This window comes from Phascolarctos cinereus, unplaced genomic scaffold, assembly GCF_003287225.1.
Source record: "Phascolarctos cinereus isolate Bilbo 61053 unplaced genomic scaffold, phaCin_HiC Scaffold_4;HRSCAF=312, whole genome shotgun sequence".
In the NCBI taxonomy this organism is placed as follows: domain Eukaryota; kingdom Metazoa; phylum Chordata; class Mammalia; order Diprotodontia; family Phascolarctidae; genus Phascolarctos; species Phascolarctos cinereus.
In genome coordinates this window covers 615,998,066-616,017,834 of record NW_027555847.1, presented here as the reverse complement: position 1 = coordinate 616,017,834, position 19,769 = coordinate 615,998,066, and the positions used below count along the sequence as shown (strand labels likewise).

The 19,769-nt window shown below is 41.6% G+C and overlaps 1 protein-coding gene across 1 annotated transcript in view; it reads left to right on the top strand.

Annotated features, from left to right (window-relative positions):
• EXT1 (exostosin glycosyltransferase 1) overlaps positions 1 to 19,769 on the top strand; it is a 349,537-nt gene that overhangs the window by 312,056 nt on the left and 17,712 nt on the right. The window contains exons 4-8 of the mRNA XM_020975531.2: positions 245 to 364; positions 9,492 to 9,624; positions 12,593 to 12,711; positions 14,523 to 14,618; positions 18,806 to 18,895. Coding sequence (XP_020831190.1) covers positions 245 to 364; positions 9,492 to 9,624; positions 12,593 to 12,711; positions 14,523 to 14,618; positions 18,806 to 18,895 — 558 coding nt within the window. The remainder of the gene's footprint in view (positions 1 to 244; positions 365 to 9,491; positions 9,625 to 12,592; positions 12,712 to 14,522; positions 14,619 to 18,805; positions 18,896 to 19,769) is intronic.

Below are 19,769 nucleotides of genomic sequence, written 5' to 3'. Positions count from 1 at the left end.
GCACTTTGCAAACATTAAAGCGTTATCTAAATGCCACTTAATGTTATCTGGTATGTTGTTTGTGGGTGGTTGTACATCTTTGCAGGAGGGATTGCTTACATAGATGAAACAATGAATTGAAATAGATGTGGGTTGTAAAAACGTGCTGTCTTGGGTTGGAAGTGGTATCCTAGCTCGGTTGTGTTGATTCAGTCAAATTACATTGTTTTCTTTAATAGCTAATTATTTTAACCTTGTGTTACAGATTCCTTCTACAATCAGGTCTATCCATCAGGATAAAATCCTAGCACTTAGACAACAGACACAGTTCTTGTGGGAGGCTTATTTTTCTTCAGTTGAGAAGATTGTATTAACTACACTAGAGGTGAGTGAAAGCCTTGGGATATTAGTCAGTGTTCTTGTGTGCCTTTCTTGCCTTGGGTTTTGCTGTTGAACGACCTAGTTTTGATGATATGTGATTGGTTTCCCAGTGGGAAAAACAAAGCCTTCTCTTATTTGACAATGTCACTTCCTTTTCCTCCTCCTTCTCCCCCCTCCCCCACCTCCCTTTCCCCTCCACCTTTTACCTACCTTCTCAGCCCAAGAAAGTAGTTCCTTTCCTGTTGAAATCCATACATGAAAGTGTACCTGATGAGCAGTGGAAACCACCTAACCTAGAAACCAGCTCTGTATTGAAGCTTTGGGGGGATTTGTACTTAATGATTGTCTTTCTGTCATTCATGCTCCATGGGATCTTTTCAAAAACCTATTTCCGGAACTCACTCGGAGAAGTTAGCAACCAGCTGTGGAAAATCCTCGTTCTTGCTCCTGTGCCTCCAGACATTCAAAACAGTTTTCTGTGCACTGTGTTCTGGCTGAAGGCTTAATACATTTAGTTTTCTAGTCATCTGTGATTCAATTTATATTAGCTTCCAGGTGATACAGTAAAAAGAAAGCCAGAATCATCCCAATCTGGCAAACAAGACAGTCAGTAATCAATGAGTAAACATTTATTAAGCACTTCTATGTGCCAGGCACTGTGCTAAATGCTTGGGATGCAGAAATACTGAAAGAAGCAAAAGACTGTCCCTGTCATCAAGGAGTTTACAATCACACAGAGGAAGCTATATATGAGATAAGTAGAAAATAATTAACAAAGGGATGGCACTAGAATTAAGAGGGGTTGTTTTATTAATGTTTATTAATTTCAAAAAATCTTAATGGCCAGGTGGCATCCAGCCCCAAGTTTAAAGAAACCATCCCCTCTCCACCCCCCCCTCCAAAAAAAGGAAAAGGAAATCATATATATGGTTCAATTAAGTACATATTTATTAAGTACCTACTTTTTTGCAAGGTACTGTACTGGACTCTGGGAATATAAAGACAAAAAAAAATGATCCCTGCTCTTAGGGATCTACTGGAAGGTGATATAACTGTACACAGCTATATAAATGCAGATTGTGTACAGTTATGAGGGATGGCTTCAAAGCCAGGAAGACCTGAGTTCAAGTTTTATCTCTAACACATACTGGTTCTGTTTTTGTTGTTGAATTGTTTCAGTCATGTCCGACTCTCCATGACCTCATCTGAGGTTTTCTTGGCAAGGATACTGAGGTAGTTTGTCATTTCCTTCTCCAGCTCATTTTTAAAGATAAAGCACAGTTAAGTGACTTGCCCAGAGTCACATAGCTAGTAAGCGTCTGAGGCCAGATTTGAACTCAGGTCTTTCTGACTCCTGGGTCAGTGCCCTATCCACTGCACCACCAAGCTTCCCCTGACCAAATCATTTAACCTTTTAGGGAATTTTCTAGGACTTTAAGTTGTATAGCAGGTGTTGATCTTCATTCATAGAGGATATTTGCTCACCTGGGAAGTCCCTATATCAATGAAGTCACAGGTCTAGTCTCTACATTATAAAACAATTATTAGAAAAGTGTCAGGAAAGGCCTCGTGTAAAAGGTGCCTCTTGAGCCATGCCCTGAACCACTCTGGAAGTGGAACATGTAGCTGTGGCCTAATGATAAACTGATATAACATGAAATTCTAAGAGTAAGGAACCTCCGGGATAGAGAATTAGAGACCACTGATCTGGGAGAAAACATTGGAAATACTGCTTATGTGGAATAATGTAAGAAGGATCTGAAGGGCTCTAGACTTCTAGGAAGCTTACTCTGGAAAAAGAAAATCATTGAAAGCTGTCCCAAGAACTAATGGTCATCATGTACTGGAAAAAATCTGGGGAAGAGAGGCCCACACTGTAGTCACTCTCCTACTCCTCACCTATGCTCTCTGGCTAGACCAGACATTCTAATGTGATCTGCCTTTCCCTCCTCAGACCTATGCAGTCATACTCATGCTTATGTTCTCCCCAGAGTTAGTCTGTTTCTCATCTCTTCTCTGACTGACTAGGCCTGTCCTAGTCTATGCTAATTTTCCACTTGCTTATTAGCAAAGTCTTCATTTTTTGTATTGAACTCCCCTGAAAGGATTGGCTGAACCTAACTGGCCTTCTTTCTGTACCTGTCGCAACATTCCATCTCCCATCTCTGTGTCTTCCCCTCATAGCTGTAGCATACACAGTGGCCACACTTTGGTAAAACTGTCTTGGCAGATGGGCTAAACCAGGCCTCAAACTGGTAGGCAAGTTAGGGGGATGTCTACCTAAGCATGTGAAGAGCCCCCCTGGTGGAATGGGCAGATGAGAACAGTTTGTTCCAACGGCCATGAAAGTGGATAAAGCAGGTTCTGTGGAGTGCTTAGGGTTTAGTCAGACATTGAGGATGCCAGGGTCATCTGCTGCATCGCGGGCCTTTGTCAGTTATCCTGATTTTTGTCTTGTCATTGGACCTCAGTGACTCTGAAAGATTGAGGCTGATGACTTTGTACAACTTTTCCTCATTTAAATCCAATTCCTGACATCACCGGTGCTGTCATTGGTCCTCTTCGAAAGCAAGGGATGAACAACAACCCCTGCCTCCGTGGCTGGAATGTACCCCTTCTTCACCTCTGCCTCTTAGAATCAGCTTCCTTCTAAGCTCAGCTCAAATGCTGCTGTCTTTACTTAACCTCTATCTGCCTCAGTTTTCTCAACTATAAAATGGGTATTATAGCACCTGTCTTACAGAGTAATTGCAAGGTTCAAATGCGACACTATTTGTAAAGCACTTACGGCAGTGCTTGGAACATAGAATGCATCTAATAGACACTTGTTCTCTGTCCTCCCCATTTCTTTGAGTCTCTCCATTTGCATTTATTTAGTATAAGCAAGCTTCTTGAGGTCAAGGACTATGTAATTTTTGTCTTCATATTCCCAGCACCTAGCACAACAAAAATGCTGAATAATTGCTTGTCTGGAACTTACTGGTTCTGTGGGATTCTGAATAGTTCTTATCTTGTAAGAAAAAACTTTCTGCATTCTCCTAAAATTACTTCATAGGTCTTATCTTAGATAATAATCAATTGGGTTTTCACTTCCATAAAAAGTAATACATAAAACATAAAAATAAAATAATGATCACTCATTTTTTTTATGGATTACAAATTGCTTTCCTTGCAACATCCCGATGAGGTAAAGACTACAAATGTTACTATTAGTCCCATTTAATAGAGGAGGAAACTGAGGAACAGAGAGTTCAAGGGCCTTGCCTGGTGTCAGAGAGCTAGTCGGTTTTGGAGCTGAATCATACCTTTGTTCATCCTAACATTCCTTCCCCTTATCTCCTTTCCAAGCTTACCTTCTCTTTATCACAAGTGGAGAAGACATAATCTTGACCAGGACCTTATGAGAAACTACTCCTTTTGCTTGTGGTTTCATTGCTACATCATCCCCCTCCTTTATTGAGTTAGCAGTGTTAGCTTAAGGTATCTCGATATGCCTGCCAGGTAAAAAAGGTTGCATGTGTTGTGTGGCATCAGAGGAGGGTTTTGAGTCAAAACTGTTTAAATCTGTAGGTTGGCAGTGAAACACCTTTCCCTTGGATGGGAGCCATCCGTTTCTCTGGGATGCTTATGTATTCTAAAATACTGGAAAAACTATACACTTCATCTAAATGTATAAGAACTGCCAAATCTCTTCTTGGAGTCCAGAGAAAGGATTGTAATCATTTGGCATCTTAACCAAGAGCCATAAGAAAGGTGCTTTTTAGGTTTTCCCTCTTAATTCAAATCCCATGTTTCTATCATTTTTATTATTAATATTAATACATTTAAAATTTTTAGCTGAAATACACATTGAGGACAGATTAGGGAGAAAATAAAAGTCTCTATATCTTTTTTTTTAATCAACCTCTTCAGTTTATTGTAACATTTAAGAGAACTCACACAAGGCAAGCACTCACCCAGAGGTCAGAAGAAGTGATACAAGGATACTCTCAAGATCTCTCTGAAGAACTTTAAAATTGATTGTGTATGACATGGGAGACACTCGCACAGGACCGCCCAGCATGGCGTAGCCACATCAAAGAAGGCCCTGTGCTCTGTGAGCAAAACAGAATTGAAGTGGCTCAAAAGAAATTTGACATGCACAAATTTAGAGAATCCGCCCCAAATGTTCACATGGACTATTAGTGCCCAACCTGTAGCAGAGCATTTCAAGCTTGTATTGGCCTGATCAGCCACAGTCGGACACATTGTCACTTGACTCTAACATGTCTGTCATTTTGGTCCTCTTCAAGAATGACAACCGGGGCAGCTAGGTGGCACAGTGGATAGGGCACTGGCCCTGGAGTCAGGAAAACCTGAGTTCAAATCCAGCTTCAGACACATAACACTTACTAGCTGTGTGACTCTGGGCAAGTCACTTAAACCCCAATTGCCTCAAAAAACAAACAAACAAAAAGAATGAATGACAGCCACCATAAGCATTAATGGTCTGGCTTGAAACCTGGGAAACCCATGAGGTTTGAGAAGTATATATCGCTCACTGCTAGAATTTGAGGAACCAAGAGTAGGCAGTTTGGACCTTACCCCAGATAGCAGGATTCAAAGATTCTGTAGCGCTAGACCTATTGGCCTGATCAGTAGCTGCCTAGAGGGGTGGAATCTCCCCCCTGACTTCATGATTCTCTACCCCAAGCTACAGAAAAGGAGATTCACAGGTCCCTCAGGCATTTGGGAACCAGGGATGTGGACATTCTCCAGGATAGACATCTGAGTTACTAGAGGACCTGGTTACTAGAAGAGCCCTCAGACCACTCCCACCTTGAAGCTTTGATGATTTAAGAATCCTTTTCACCCAAGACAGTTGCTCCCCTTCATACCACTTAGATCAACTTCCTCATTGATTAATGACTGGAACTTCCACATATGTCATTTAATGATAATTCTTGAAGGAGAATTTCCAATTTCAGTGAAATTTCTTTACGTCATTCCTTCAGAGCTCACTTTGTTAGGTTCAAGCTTTGCTGGGCTAATCGTGAACAGAGGGTGGATGGCCACATTATACAATACTTAATGGAGATGATTGTAAGGCAGAATTTAAAAAATGCTAATCTAAAACCAGGATGTGAACCAATGAATCACAATTAGACATGAAGTGGGTAACGTTGAAGATATGTGCTAATGTTATTCAAAAGTGTCTAGTGAGGCATGTTCTTAGTTGGACCTTGATGCAGGAAGGTTGCCTTTTTTCTCCTGGCAGCCAAACATTCCACAATCGTAGGACACTAAACACAGCATACGTTGGTATCTGCTGTTCCTGTTGTATGATATTCACGCAATGATATTTTTAAAAAAATTCTCATTCAGTGTAATGTAGAGATAGAAGAGTAGCAGATTGCACTGGCAGGGAGTAAGAGGGCATGTGATGGCCCAGCATCTGTGAAACTCAGCACCATGTTGGTCAGATGATTGAGTCAGGGGCATACCAAATGATGTCATCCTCTCTTCTGCAGGATTTGTGTATTACTTAAAGAATAGCATGTAGGTAAAAAGAAGATAGAAGGGACTGTTAGTTTCATGATTGTGGGTCTCCAGTGGGAAGCAGCTTCAAAAGCCACCAAACCAATCCCTTCATTTTACAGAATACAGAAACTGAGGCCCAGAAAGGTGAATTGATTTGCCAGAAGGTCACACCATAAACAGCAAAGTCAGGATTTGAATTCAGGTCATTTGACTTCAAATCCAGCTTTTTTTCCCCAGCCTAATCCAGCCATTATTAATTTTGTAGCTACTAGGCGCAAGACATTATTCTAGGTGCTAGGAGTACAGAAAACAAAAGAAAAGAAATATAGTCTGTTCCCTGAAGGAGCTTATACTTTACTTGGAGACACCTGAGTCTTCCAAGTCATAGATACACACATAGATAAGAAACTGACATCATCATTGGCAGGGCCTCTTGGGACCATAAAGAAAAGAAGATCCCATGTGCACTTTTCTCTTTATGGGCAAAAATTATCCCATGTCCAAGGAAAGAGTGTGTGTATATGTGTGTGTGTGTGTGTACGTACGTGTGTGTGTGTGTGTGTGTGTACTGCCTTCTTCAGAATATTATAGGCTTCTTTTCCAAGGTTCTATGATGAGAGCATAAAATACTTGCTCATCTTTGTGAAGAATATCTGGCCTGTTTGGTCCTTGAAGCCTGAGAGATAACAACACTGATGTGGAATTATGAATGCTGCTGAAACAGTGAGATCTATGCCACTCAGAAAGTCAAAGTGAATGACAAACTCCTTTGTAACATCTCTGTGTCTTTTGTATTTTCTGCAAATGATTATTCACTCTGTGGCTCTTTGTTCAAAGACCACTTGCCCCTAGATAAGGGAATTTGGTGAGATGAGGAGTCAAGGACACAGACTGACATCATAAAGTGGACAGTGGGATCTCTTGGGGTTTGGAATGTATAACAGCAGTAAAAAGAATTGACTAAGTAGACAACACAACAGCAGAGATAAATGAACAGCTAGTAACTTAAAACCCTACCTTTTGCCAATATATGTCTGTTGTAATTAAGGAGCACACCACAGCATTAACTCAGGTCTCTGATGTATAATAAAAGACAAGTATTTCAAAGTAACTCCTAACCTAAAATTTCCACAAAATTTGGAATGTTTATCCAAATACATGTATTTAGCAAACTAGTCTGAGAAAAGGGAGAAATGCAGCACCATCCAACGTAAATATAGTCTTCTAAGACCTACTTGTGTTTACTTCCCTTTTCTTTCTCAAGAAATGGCAAAACAGGAGGATTTTATAGGAGATTTCCCTAAAGTTTATTGTCAGCTCTTTGAGGGCAGAGACTGGTTCCTGTCATCTGTGTCTTTATTTACCCAAGTGTGCAGTGTGGTGCTCTATATATAGTAGGGACTTAAAATGCTTATTGAATTCAATTGATTTATTAAGATAAGTTATGCTCACCTTATTATGGGACCAATTACCAAGGGGAATGAGTCAGAACATTAATAGCCTAGGAAAATGACGACAGTTTACAGTGGGATATAATTTAAATCAGGAACAGCTGGTTGGCTCAGTGGTTAGAGTGCTGGGCTTGGAGTCAGAAAGACATGAGTTCAAATCTGGCCTCAGACACTTACTAACTGTATGACCCTGGCAAGTGACTTAATCTGTTTGGCCTGATCCATTGGAGAAGGAAATTACAAACCACTCTGGAATCTTTGTCAGGAAAACCTCATGGACAGTATTCACATGCTCTGTTCCATGGTCGTGAAGAGTTGGACAAGACTGAATGACTAAACGACATACTTTAAGTCACATTGCATTAAACAAGACCTTGAAAGATAAAGCAATTTATATCTGAAACGGCAAAGATTCATTTTAAGTTTCCTTTTTTTCACTTTAAAAAATACAAATAGACTGCTGAAGCTGTGAGGCACTGTTAATTATTTGATTAATAATTAATTAAGTGAATTATTTTCAAAATGGTTTACTGTGTAAATGATATAATTACAAAAGTTTGAAAGTCAAGGAGCAGAGACCTCAGAATGAACTAAGTAGGTTCATGGCTGATAAATGATTTTAAATGGAAAACAGTTGACCCCAAATGTAGAATCTAATGATCTGCAAGGTCCCAATGTCCAGAAAACCTAATGAAATCTCTTGAATATTAGTCTTTGCACCTCCTGCTCATTGTCCTCTTAGAACTTTCAGGATTGGGGAGCATTATAAGAAAATGATGCATCACTTCTCACGTTCAATACCGCTGTAGATGAGAGCCTGTTTCTGTACCTGTCTGAGGCAGGAAATTGAGAGGTGAATAACCAGATTTCCAGCTTTTTCATAAAATAGCGAAAAGGAAAATTGCTTCTGCTATATGTCCTGGGCTCAATATTCATTCAGCTCCCTCTATGCCTTGCACCCATGTATGCATTACATGGGCATGTACGGCACTTTGCTGTAGGTGTCACCCTTCATTATGTTAAGGAGTCCTGTTGGGCAGAGAAGAAAGATTCATTTGGGATGAGTGTCCTTTACTAAGAAGAGAAAGTAGATTAACTAAATTCAGAAGTTATTTTAAAGGTGTATTGTAAGCAAAAGGAATTTTTGGTAACCAGAAATCCTTGTCTGTTAATTAGAACAGAGACAGCAATGTGGTAAAATGGATAGGGCGCTAGACTCGGAGTCTGGAAGACCTGAGTTCAGGTGCAGCTTCAGACACTTAACTAGATTTGTGAAAATGGGCAAGTCGTTTAACCTCTGAGGCAGGAAATTGCTTCATCTGTAAAGAAGAGATAATAATAGCACATACCTCACAGGATTGCAGTGAGGACCAAAAGAGATAATACATGTAAAGTGAGGGCACTATGTAAATGCTAGCTGGTGTCATTATTACAACTCCCCTTAATATAAACAGCAATAGGAGGAACAAATCATTTGTGTGTCCTGCTGTGAATGTGGATGGCAGTCCTTCTGCATCTTCAGTCCTTCACATCTCCAGTTCACACCATGTCTTTGAACTTGAATCTTTTGTGGGGGGAGAGGGAGAAGGCTGATGAAGTTACATAGTTCACTTGAAAGAATCCTGTGTTGGAATCCAGAAGAACTGGATTGTGGTGCAGGCCCTTACACTTTTAAGGAGACCATTCCTTCTCTGGTCTCAGTTTTCTTTATCTCTGAAGTGATGAGTGGTCCCAAATGGTCTCTTTCAACCCTATGATTCTGTAGGTGAGGAGGTGCCCAACTGACTCCAGACCTTGGATTGGAAATGTGTCTGATCAGCATGACTGTAAAAAGACTAGATATGGAGTCAGATTAGGATCCAAAACTTGAATTTGAATCCTAGTTCAGTACCTAAATGACCTTGGGCAGATCTTTTCCCCATCTTGGTCTCAGTTTTGTCACGGGGATAATGAGAAGGTTGGACTTATTAGCCTCTAAATCCTATGGTTTTTCTGCTATTTTGCAGTATTCTAAGTGTTTAAATGTGTAATGGGCCTCTTCGTGTTTAAAGCCATTATTTGGAGGCTTGTGGTCATAGTCGGGTAAGTATTATGTTTAATCTGGTATTCGGTCAGTGTCCATTTTTTTTTAAACTGTGGGCTCTGCTTTTTGTCTCCCAGATTATTCAGGACAGAATATTCAAGCACATATCACGTAACAGCTTAATATGGAACAAACATCCTGGAGGGCTGTTCGTACTGCCACAGTATTCATCGTATCTGGGAGATTTCCCTTACTACTATGCTAACCTAGGTAAGTGAGTCGTGCTGCAATGCCTTACAGAACGAAAATCCAATGGTGCTGCCATTTCATACTGGGCCATGGGTATGTGGGGATGGTTTCAGCAGCAGCATACCAAATCATGAAGAAGAGTTGGGCTGGAGGATCTCTAAGGCACTGGACTTGGGATCAGGCCTGAGTTCAAATCCTGCCTCGGACACTTAGTGCTGTGTGATTCTGTACTAGTTACTTAATGTCTTGATGCCTCAGTTTCCTCGTCTATAAAATGAGAGGGTTGGACTCAATGGCCTCTAAGGGCCCCTTCGTCTCTAAGTCTGCAATTGTGTGAAATGAGATTCACTCAGATCCATGGATAGTCGTGACTCTGACACTATAGTAACTGTTCATTTGTGATAGTCACTTGTGATAGTAGTGTAGGATTGTAGTTCTCTGTTGTTTTGGTTTTTTTTTTCATTCCATAATCCCCTTGTCCCCATGACACCTCTGTACTAAAGAAAAATGGACTTAAGAAGGGCTCTCACTTAGAGAAGTGCTAAAAGGGAAGGTGGACTGGAGCGTAAGGTGATAATGGAGGTTGAAGTGATGTGTCTGAGAAAAGAGACCATGCAAAAAAGGCATGTTATTGCCTGAGACAAAGTCTCTTTGGAGGCTCGTAGTTCTAGCCTCAGCAAATCCCTTAGAAATGTCTGTCTGTCTCTCTCTCTTTCCTTCCATCCCCCCATACCTCTCTCTCTCTCTCCCCCTCCTCCTCCCTGTCTGTTTCTCTCTCCCCTTCCCTCTGTTCTCTTCTCCCTGTCCCTCTCTCCCTACCTTTCTTCCTCCCTCCCTCTTTCTCCTTTGTCTCTCTCCTAATCTCTCTCCCCCCCGCCATTCTTCTCACCCTCTTCCCCTCCCTCCTTCCCCCTTTTCTTTCCTTCTTTCCCTCCTCCTTGCCTATCTCTGTCTCCCTCCCCCCTCTTTCTCTCCCTCTCCCCTCTGTCTCCCTTTCTCTTCCCCCCCCCCCTCTCTCTGTCTCTGTCTCTCTCTCCCTCTCCCTCTCCCTCCCTCCCTCCCTCATTTGAGAACCCGCTAAGGTAACTTACTCCTTGAAACTGATTTAGCCAAGATGGCCAATGCATTGAGTTATACACATTTCTTATCATAATATAGCTCTGCCTTTATAGCTTACATGTTTAGTAGGAACATAATAATATAATAATGAGATAGAAATTTAGGAAAATCACAGGATGAGAGTATTAATCCTTGATTTAATGGAAATAGTCAGGAGGTCTAGGTGGCACGGTGGATGGAGTGATGGACCTGGAGTCAGGGTGCAAATCCTGCCTCAGACACTTAGTAGCTGTGTGATTCTGGGCAAGTCGTTTCTGTTCTCCTCAGTTTCCTCATCTGTTAAATGGAGATAATAATAGCACCTGCCTGCCTGAGTTGTTGTGAGGATCAAATGAGACAACACATTTAAAGAGCTTTGAAAACCTTAAAGTGCCATATCAGTAGTATTAATAATAATAAAAATAAAATCACCAGGGAATTGGTAGTTGTGGCAAAATGGATAGAAAGTACAATTTATGCAATTTTCTTATAGCTACTTTTGTTGCCCTGTGGGAGTATTCTCCCCCTGCCTCTCCACTTTCCAACTCCCTTTATGTGTTGTTTTTTCTCCATTAGAATGCAAACTCCTTGAACATCCGGATCATCTTATTTTCTTATTCCCAGCCCTTAGCACAGTCAAATCAGTCTGTAAGCAGTTTTTAATTACCTACTACCTGTCCAAAAGTGTGCTCAGTACTGGAAGGGTTGTAAAAAGAGATAAAACACAACCCCTGCCCTCAGTAAGCTTACAATCTAATGGGGGAGAAAATAACCAAAAATGTACAAACAAGCTATGTACAAGATAAATAGGAAATAATTAAGAGAGAAGCATTAGAATTAAGAGGGGTTGGGAATAGTTTCCTGTAGAAGATAGGATTTTTAGTTGGGATTTAAAGGAATCCAGGGAAGCCAGTAGCCTTCAGTGAGGAGAGAGAGCCTTCCAGGCCTGGTGGGATAGCCAGAGAAGGTTCCTGGGAGTCAAGAGATAGAGTGATGGAGAGCACAGTGTATGATACATAGTAAGCACTCAATAAAGCCTTTCTACAGACTTGTCTATATGTCTATGAATCAGTATACATTTATTAAGTACCTACTCTTTGCCAGGTACCATGCTAAGCTACCTATTTGCCCTATCACTTTCAAATGAAAAGACAGCTATTTATAATTAGACCATTAATTTTGTGCAAGTAGGTGATACTGAAGTATTTAGCAACGTGCTTAAATGTGGCTTGGTCACGTAATATTTCAATAGGTTACAACTGAAAACTGCACCAAGACTTTTATGGTACTGTTCTGTTTTGTTTTTCTCCAGTAATCTTGTTTCCTATTGCTTGCAAAGGTGCAGTGACCTTTCCATTTATTCTATGTGTGCTATTAGATGAGACACACCTAAAATACCTTTAATACAGGCAAAGCCTTCCATTTCATGAGTATAAAGTTTCTCTCTGCAAATATCCTGAAAGAAGTAAAACAGTTACCACTGACTAACAGGACTAAACTAACAGTTACTATTCACGCTGATATGTAACCTGTGTCCTTTCCTGAGAATAGGTTTTTATATGAGAATGGCATTGGATTCCTGAGAATAGGAACAGGGGAAGAAAGCCAATTTCCACCAAGTTGATAGAAAGGCATTGTATAAGGAGGGTAGGATCACCACCACCACCTCCCCCCAAAAAAAAAAGAATAAAAGCTTTTCCTTCTCTACAGACACAACTAAGCGACGGTTAAAAGACAGCTTTGCCCTACTAAGAGAAGGAAGGCAAAGGAGAGTAATTCCCAAAGGAACATTTGCTAGAGTGGATCCATGTGGGGAGATTGGGAGAAGGGCAGGCTAATTTTCTCTGGTTTTTGAGTGCTTTGTTCAGTAGCTCTGTGATTTTCATTTCAGGTTTAAAGCCCCCTTCCAAATTTACTGCAGTCATCCATGCAGTGACCCCTTTGGTCTCTCAATCTCAGCCAGTGTTGAAACTCCTAGTTGCTGCAGCCAAGTCTCAGTACTGTGCCCAGGTGAGTGGGAATATCTGCTAAACAGCATCTGGCTTTTTAAAACCCCCTCTTCCTTTCCAAAAGGACATCCCCAGTCCCCTATCACACTCCTCCCCAAAACAGATCTTCTTCATACCTTGTTCACTGCCTTCTCTTTTCAAGCTCTTTATTTGATTTGAACTCCCTTTGAGGTCTCTGAGGATACCTGGGAAATCTGGCACGTGTTGTTGGGGAGGGCAAGGTGGAATTCTTTGGGGGAGACGCACTAAAGATCAGGCAAATGGTGGTATCTTTAAATGGTTAGCTGACAACCGCAGAGACAGCAGTGGGAGGAGTTGAGGGACTAAGATAGCATGGGGCACCAGGCATCATGAAAAAGTCGCTGCTGCTCTGTTCCCTTTCCTAGCAATAGTGACTGCTAATAAACTCCTTGGGAATTGGAACTCCATCTTCTACTTCAAATTTCCCCAGGTGTCTAGCATGCTGCCTTGCACCTACAAGGCCCTGAATCAATGTTGATACAATTGACAATTATATAATTAACAAATTGGCTGATTGTCCCAAAGGTGAAGTATTAGGTAGCTGGATACTAATGTGGACAGAACTGTAGACTTGGTATCACAATGATTGGGGTACAGTCCTGGCTGTGACATTTAGTTATATGGCCTTGGGCAAAGTCACTGCATAGTAAAAGTACTATTAGCTGACATGTATATAGTGCTTTTTAAGACTGGCAGACAACAACCCAGGGAGGTGGGCAGTGCAAGTATTAGCAGCCCCATTTTATAGATGAGGAAACTGAGGCCCAGATTAGGGAAGTGTTTTGTCCATAGTCACTTCTAGTAAGATGCTAGAGACAAGGCCCAGACCTGGGTCTCCTTCCTGACTCCCCGTATAACATTCTTTTCATTAACCCACACCGCACGAAACTCAGTTTTCTCATCTATAAGATGGCATATCTCTGAGCTCATGGACATGAGTAGATCCATGCAAGAAGCAACCTCCCTGTCTATGGTCTTTGAGAGTTGCTTTGCTGTGGCCCCAAAATTCATCACCCTGAACCCAAACTGGAATAGGGTTCCTTGAAGAAATTTACTAATCTGGTCCTCAAAGCACACAGGCTGTCACTGAGTCCATGCCATTCCAGCTCTGTCAGACCAAGGCAAGAACCCAGGGTTACCTCTCTACCACAATAAGGCGCGACAACAATGGATTTTAGTGGAGGTTCTGTAAATAATTGTAAAATAGGACTAATAATACTGCTCATGCTACCCATTTCACATAGTAACTAGCACTTATATAGGGTCTCAAGGTTTGCAAAACACTCTACAAATATTATTTTGTTTTATCCTCAGAACATCCCCATTTTACAGGTGAGGAAACTGAGGCAGTCAGTGCCTGGCCAGAGGCTGGCCCAGGGTATGAGGCTGAATTGGAGCTCAGGTCTTTCTGAATCTCACCCAGCATTCTATCCACAGTGCCACCTAGCTGCACTAAAAAATGACTTGTTATCTAGAACCAGTTACTGTGAAATCACATCCTTTCCTTCTCCCCTCCCCTACATTGTGACTTGAATAGGCACCCTTTCTAGAAAAAAAGTTAAACCATTTCTTTCCATTCTCTCTTGTTGTTGAAATGGCAAGACACTGAAGGGCTTGTGGATTATCTGCCCCTCCTCTAAAGCCAATTCTGAAGGCTCTCATTCTGTCTTGTGTAGAAATCTCCGGACTTAATTTTCTCCCTCTGTAAACAAAATGAGTCTTTGTGTCCTAAGCCTGTGGAAGTGCTGGGTTTTTATCAAGACATCTAATGAACCACTCTCTCCATTTCAGATTATAGTTCTTTGGAATTGTGACAAACCCCTGCCGGCCAAACACCGCTGGCCAGCCACTCCCGTGCCTGTCATCGTCATCGAAGGAGAAAGCAAGGTAGGTGGCCTTCAGGAAGATAGCGAGAGGGCTGCGTGGGGGGAGCTCATGCCGTCTTTGTACCCCAGAATTTCTGCTTTCAGTGTTTTCTTGGTCTGTGGCAGCTGCGGGACTAAGCCCCCTTCTCTCAATCAGTCCTATCGCCCTTGTTAATTTGTTCAGTTTTACCATTCACCCAGAGTGAGCATCAGTCAATTCTGGAAAGGCCTAGCTGCACCCCTCCTCCCCCCATCACTACCCCAGGAATGGAATCCTCCTTTCTAATAAAAAGAGTTGAGTAAATGTGCCCTTGTCGGACCATGAATACAACATTCCGCCCTGGTAGTCCCCTACCTCTGGGACAAGAGAAGGGAATTATGTTTCATGAATTATGCTGCAGGCTTCTTGATCATGGATTCGCGAGATTTGTTCAGCTCATGCATCCAAATGGGATTTATTTCTGTTGGTTTAAGAGTTTAATCTATGCCTTCTTCTCTGTCCTCTACCTCAGGCCCTCATCACTTTTTTGCCTGAATTATTCACATGGTGGTTGCTGTCCCTCATACTCAAAGAGTACCAAAATGACATCACTATATCAAGGTTGATGTACAGTGTGTCTGTCTATGGCTGATCTGACCGATATGAACTTGGAAGGCACCACCATAGGTCACACACAAATAGTCCATATCAACATTTGGAGTGAAGATGTCTCTAAATTTGTACATCTCATGTTTCTTTTCAGCTACTGCAATTCTGCTTTGTTCACAGAGCACAGTGCCTTCTTTGATGTAGGCACGCCGTGCAGGGTACTCCTGTGCCAGTGTCTCCCATGTCTCACGATCAATTCCAGAGTTGTTCAGAGAGACCTTGAGAGTGTCTTTGTATTATTTCTTTTTCAATTAAAAAAATTTTTTTTTAAATTTTTAGGCAATTGGAGTTAAAGTGACTTGCCCAGAGTCACACAGCTAGTAATCTTTGTATTATGTCTTCTGACTTCTTTGTGAGCACATGCCTTATGTGAGTTCTTTGTAAAATAGCCTTTTAGACAAATGTGCATTTGGCATTCAAACAACATGGCCAGCCCATCGGAGTTACACTTAATTCAGTAGAGTTTGAAGAGAGCTTAGCAGTTCAGCTTGAGGAAGAACCTGTGTCACTACCTTATCTTGCCAGGTGATTTTCAGGATCTTCCTAAGACAATTCAAATGGAAGCAATTCACATTAAAAACAGCATTTAATGTTGTGCTGATTTCATTGTTGTATGATTGAAGCCTATGATTACTCCCATAAACACTTGTTGAAAAGTGCCTTGTATATCTTGTCTACTCACATGACTTAAATAATAACTCTTTGACTATATTCATACGCAGTTTTTCCCCTGGACTCTTCTGCTGTCTTAGTAGGCCTTATGGTATGAAGGATATGATTCTGAACCTGCAGTCAGAAAGACCTAATTTCAAATCCTGTATCAGTCTTACTAACTGCATTCTTGTGGGCAAATCACTTATTTTCTCTGAGCCTCAGTTTTCTCATTTATAAAGTGGGGGAAATGTAACATCTGCCTCACCAGGTTATTGTGAGGTTCAGAGTTGATAATGTATGTAAGGTATGTTGGAAACTTAATAGTTCTGTTAAAATGCCAGGTGTTATTCTTTTTATCTTTACCTGTCTTTGGATATTTCTACCTCAATTGACTATTGGTACCTCAAATTCACCATGTTTAGAACTGAATTCATCATTTTCTGTCTTTCTGTTGTTTGTCCCGTCTTCCATGTTTCCATCAGCAGCTGCACATCCTTCTAGTCACCCACTCTCAACATCCCATTCACCTTTGATTCTTTTCCCCCTCATTCCCCTCATCCCCCAAATCCCATGGTTGCCACATCTTGTCTATTTCACTTCCAGTGTCTTTCCCTCCTGCTTGCCCCCTTCTCTTCACTCTCTTCACTTCCAGCTTCGTCCAGTCTCTCATCACCTGTAACTTTCACTACTGTAATAGCCTTCTAGCTAGTCTTCCTGCCTCTTCTCTCTCTAATCCGTCCTTCATTCTGCTGCCAATGTTTTCTTTCCAGTGCACATGTCTCATCATGTTATTCCCTGGTACAAACATCTTAAGTGATTCTATGTTGTCTGTAGGGTAAAATCCAAAGTTAAAAACACAGCATTTAATCTTCTACAGTTTAGTGTCCATCAGCTTTTCTAGCCTTCATTCAAATTACTTCTTCCCACACACCATCTTGACCAGTCTTAGCCTTGGTTCCTTATCTGTAAAAAGATTTGCTTGGACTAGATAAGCTCCCTCCTGGTTCCAAATGTATAAAACTGTTCTGAACAAAGCTGATCTCAGCCTCATAGGATAATAGATTTAGACTTGGACCTTATATGTCATTAAATCTGATTCCTTCATTTTACAGATTAGGAAACTAAGGCTCCAAGATTGAGTGATAGGATTTGAACACCAAGCTCAGCACTCTGGGCACTGTGTTACACTGGCTTCCTACATTTGTGTAGACTGATCCCCATGACTGGAATGTACTTTGTTTTCATCCCTACCTGTTTAGGTCCTCCTCTCTCTTTAAGTCCTGGCTCAGGAGTAAGCCTTTCCCAAACCCTCACATTCACACCCTACCCCTGCCCCCAACTGAAGTAATCTCTTCATCTTCTACTTATTGTTGACCCCTCCTTGGCCCCTACCTTATGCTGATATGTATGCATGCTTTTGTGTGCTTATTTTGTGTGCTTAGCACAGTACCCATCACATAGTGCTTAATAAATGCTTGTTGACTGGTTCACTGACTCCTTCGAATCCACCTTTTGGGAAGGTCCTAGTGCCAGAGCCTTTAGAAGACACTTAACTGTTACCTGTGCAGCTGTAACATGGGAGAAGTTGAGTCAGCTAATGGTGCCCTCTATTGATGAAGCTGAGAAAGGAAACTACATCCTCTGAAACAAGCACTAGGTCAGACAGGAGGAGAGAGATCATACCCCCTCCCCATTTCCCATTTTACAACGAGGATGCCTGGCCTTGAATTCAAAATTGATGTGCTGGCTGCTTTGGCTGCAGAATCCTATTTTGAATTTATGGGTCTTGTCTTTTCAGTTTTCCCCTGTAGGCTTAACAAGGGAAAGATCAGAGAACTGCTAAGCTGGCAGCTGATGGTTTCTGCCTTAGTCACTGGACATGTAAACAGTATCAGGAGACATGCTTCAGGGCTGTAATTTCTGACCATTGTATATGTAGTAGCCGTGATCTCTTTTTATTTCATTTTGAAAGGCTGGGGAAAAGGGAACCAAAAAACGAAAAACAAAACAAAACGAAACACCTGGCCCAGTTGACCGATGTGTAAGAACAGTCCCTGGAACCATGAAAGCTGCAGACATATCCCTTTAGCTCGTGGGGATGGGTTCTTTAATGTCATAAGCCCTGCCGAGGGATTTCATCAACTAGAAAACAGTTCTTAGATGATCCTTGTAGGCTGATTGGCTTTTAGTCTAGATTTAAGTAAAACTTGGTCTTCTTTTAAGTGGGCTGAGACTGATCCATTATTCTTCAATAGATTATAGAAACTCATATCATCATCAGAGTTGTCTCTCTTTCTTTCTCTCTCTCTCTCTCCCTCTCCCTCCCTCTACCCCTTCCCTCTCTTTCCTTTGGTGTCATTTCCTGCCATATGGGACTTTGAAGTTGCTCTGCTACAAGAGCCCCAACTATAGAGAGCTTTCAAGACCAGTTACTTTCTTTCCTTTCTTGATTGAAGCATAGATTTGTTACCCAGAAGGAAGCTAGGAAATGTTTTTTGTTTTTGTTTAATGTGATTCCTAAGAATATGTTCCGAATGGGTACCAATGGAGCTAGTGTGAAATTCATAAGCAGGCAGCATATCAAGGAGAAGACTGGCTCCAAATTCACCTTGAAGGTCTTTTCCAACTCTAAGATTTGAAGATTCTGTAATACCTGTAGTACAAGGTATAAGCTGACTGCCACACTGATAGAAAATGACAGCTTTCTGGTGTTGTGCTGAGCAGTGCTCTTTAACAGAAACAAAAAGTTAGGATGTACCTGGGGGGAAAAAAAGGAAAAAAAAGGGTAAAATGGAGAGCCTGCCTGCTAATGAAAGTGGAGTTTTTCCTCTCTTTTTACCCCCTCCCCAAAGATAATGGAGCTGAGATTCTTCTCTTACCCCCTTCTCCCTCTGTATAACCCGTAGGTCATGAGCAGTCGTTTTCTGCCCTATGACAACATTGTCACAGATGCAGTCCTAAGTCTTGATGAAGACACTGTGCTTTCAACTACTGAGGTGAGTAATGCCCATTATCTGAAGAAACACATCTTTTTTTTTTTAAGTGCTTTGATGATTTTGGTTTTTACCTCATAATCATTTTCAGGTATGCCTACCCTTCGCTGTGAGTCATCCCTTATATCAAAGGAAAGCAATAGATAGCCAGTTGACAAAGTGACTGTCTGACAGTGTTTATAGCATTCTGTACCTAGCGTGTCCCCCCCCCCCGCACCCTTTACACACACATCTACAGAAAAGGAGAGAGGTGTGTCTCATCCTCAGTTTTCTAGGGTCTAGCTTGGTCATTGTAGTTGCTCAGAAGCAAACTCTTCTGAGTGGTTGCACTGATCTACCAGGGGTTTCCTGTCATATTCTTTTCCTGACTCAGAAGAGAATTTTTTTTAAAGAAATTTCCTACAGTGTCATTTTTCAACTTCTTATACTTCTATGAGTGGCTCTGCCACCACCTACCCAAAGGAGGGCCTTTCCCTCTTTGTTATTGGTGTTAATTGGCCCCTCATTTGCATTGCCCAGCCTCCCTTCTCTCTGCCCTTCCCTTGCCACAGTTGTCAGCGGGTAGGCGGAGCTGAGAGGAGTGGAGTGCTGGAAGGGCCCAGAGGGGTCCCTTCAGCATCATCTTTTAACCATGCAGTCCAGAGAAAACAGTTCCACCCTTCTCTAATCATCTTAATGTATGTGCGGGTGTATGCTGCCTCTGTTATGGAACATTATTCCCGGTTCTAAAAACAGTATTTCTGCCTTGGTACAAGTGTTGATTTTCTTTCACCCACACAAGAGCAAATGGTTTCACTTTAAGTCTGAGATGGAGATCCCTGCTCTTTCAGATGTTCAGATATTTGTGCCAAAAATAAGACTGTGCTAAAAGAGAGCA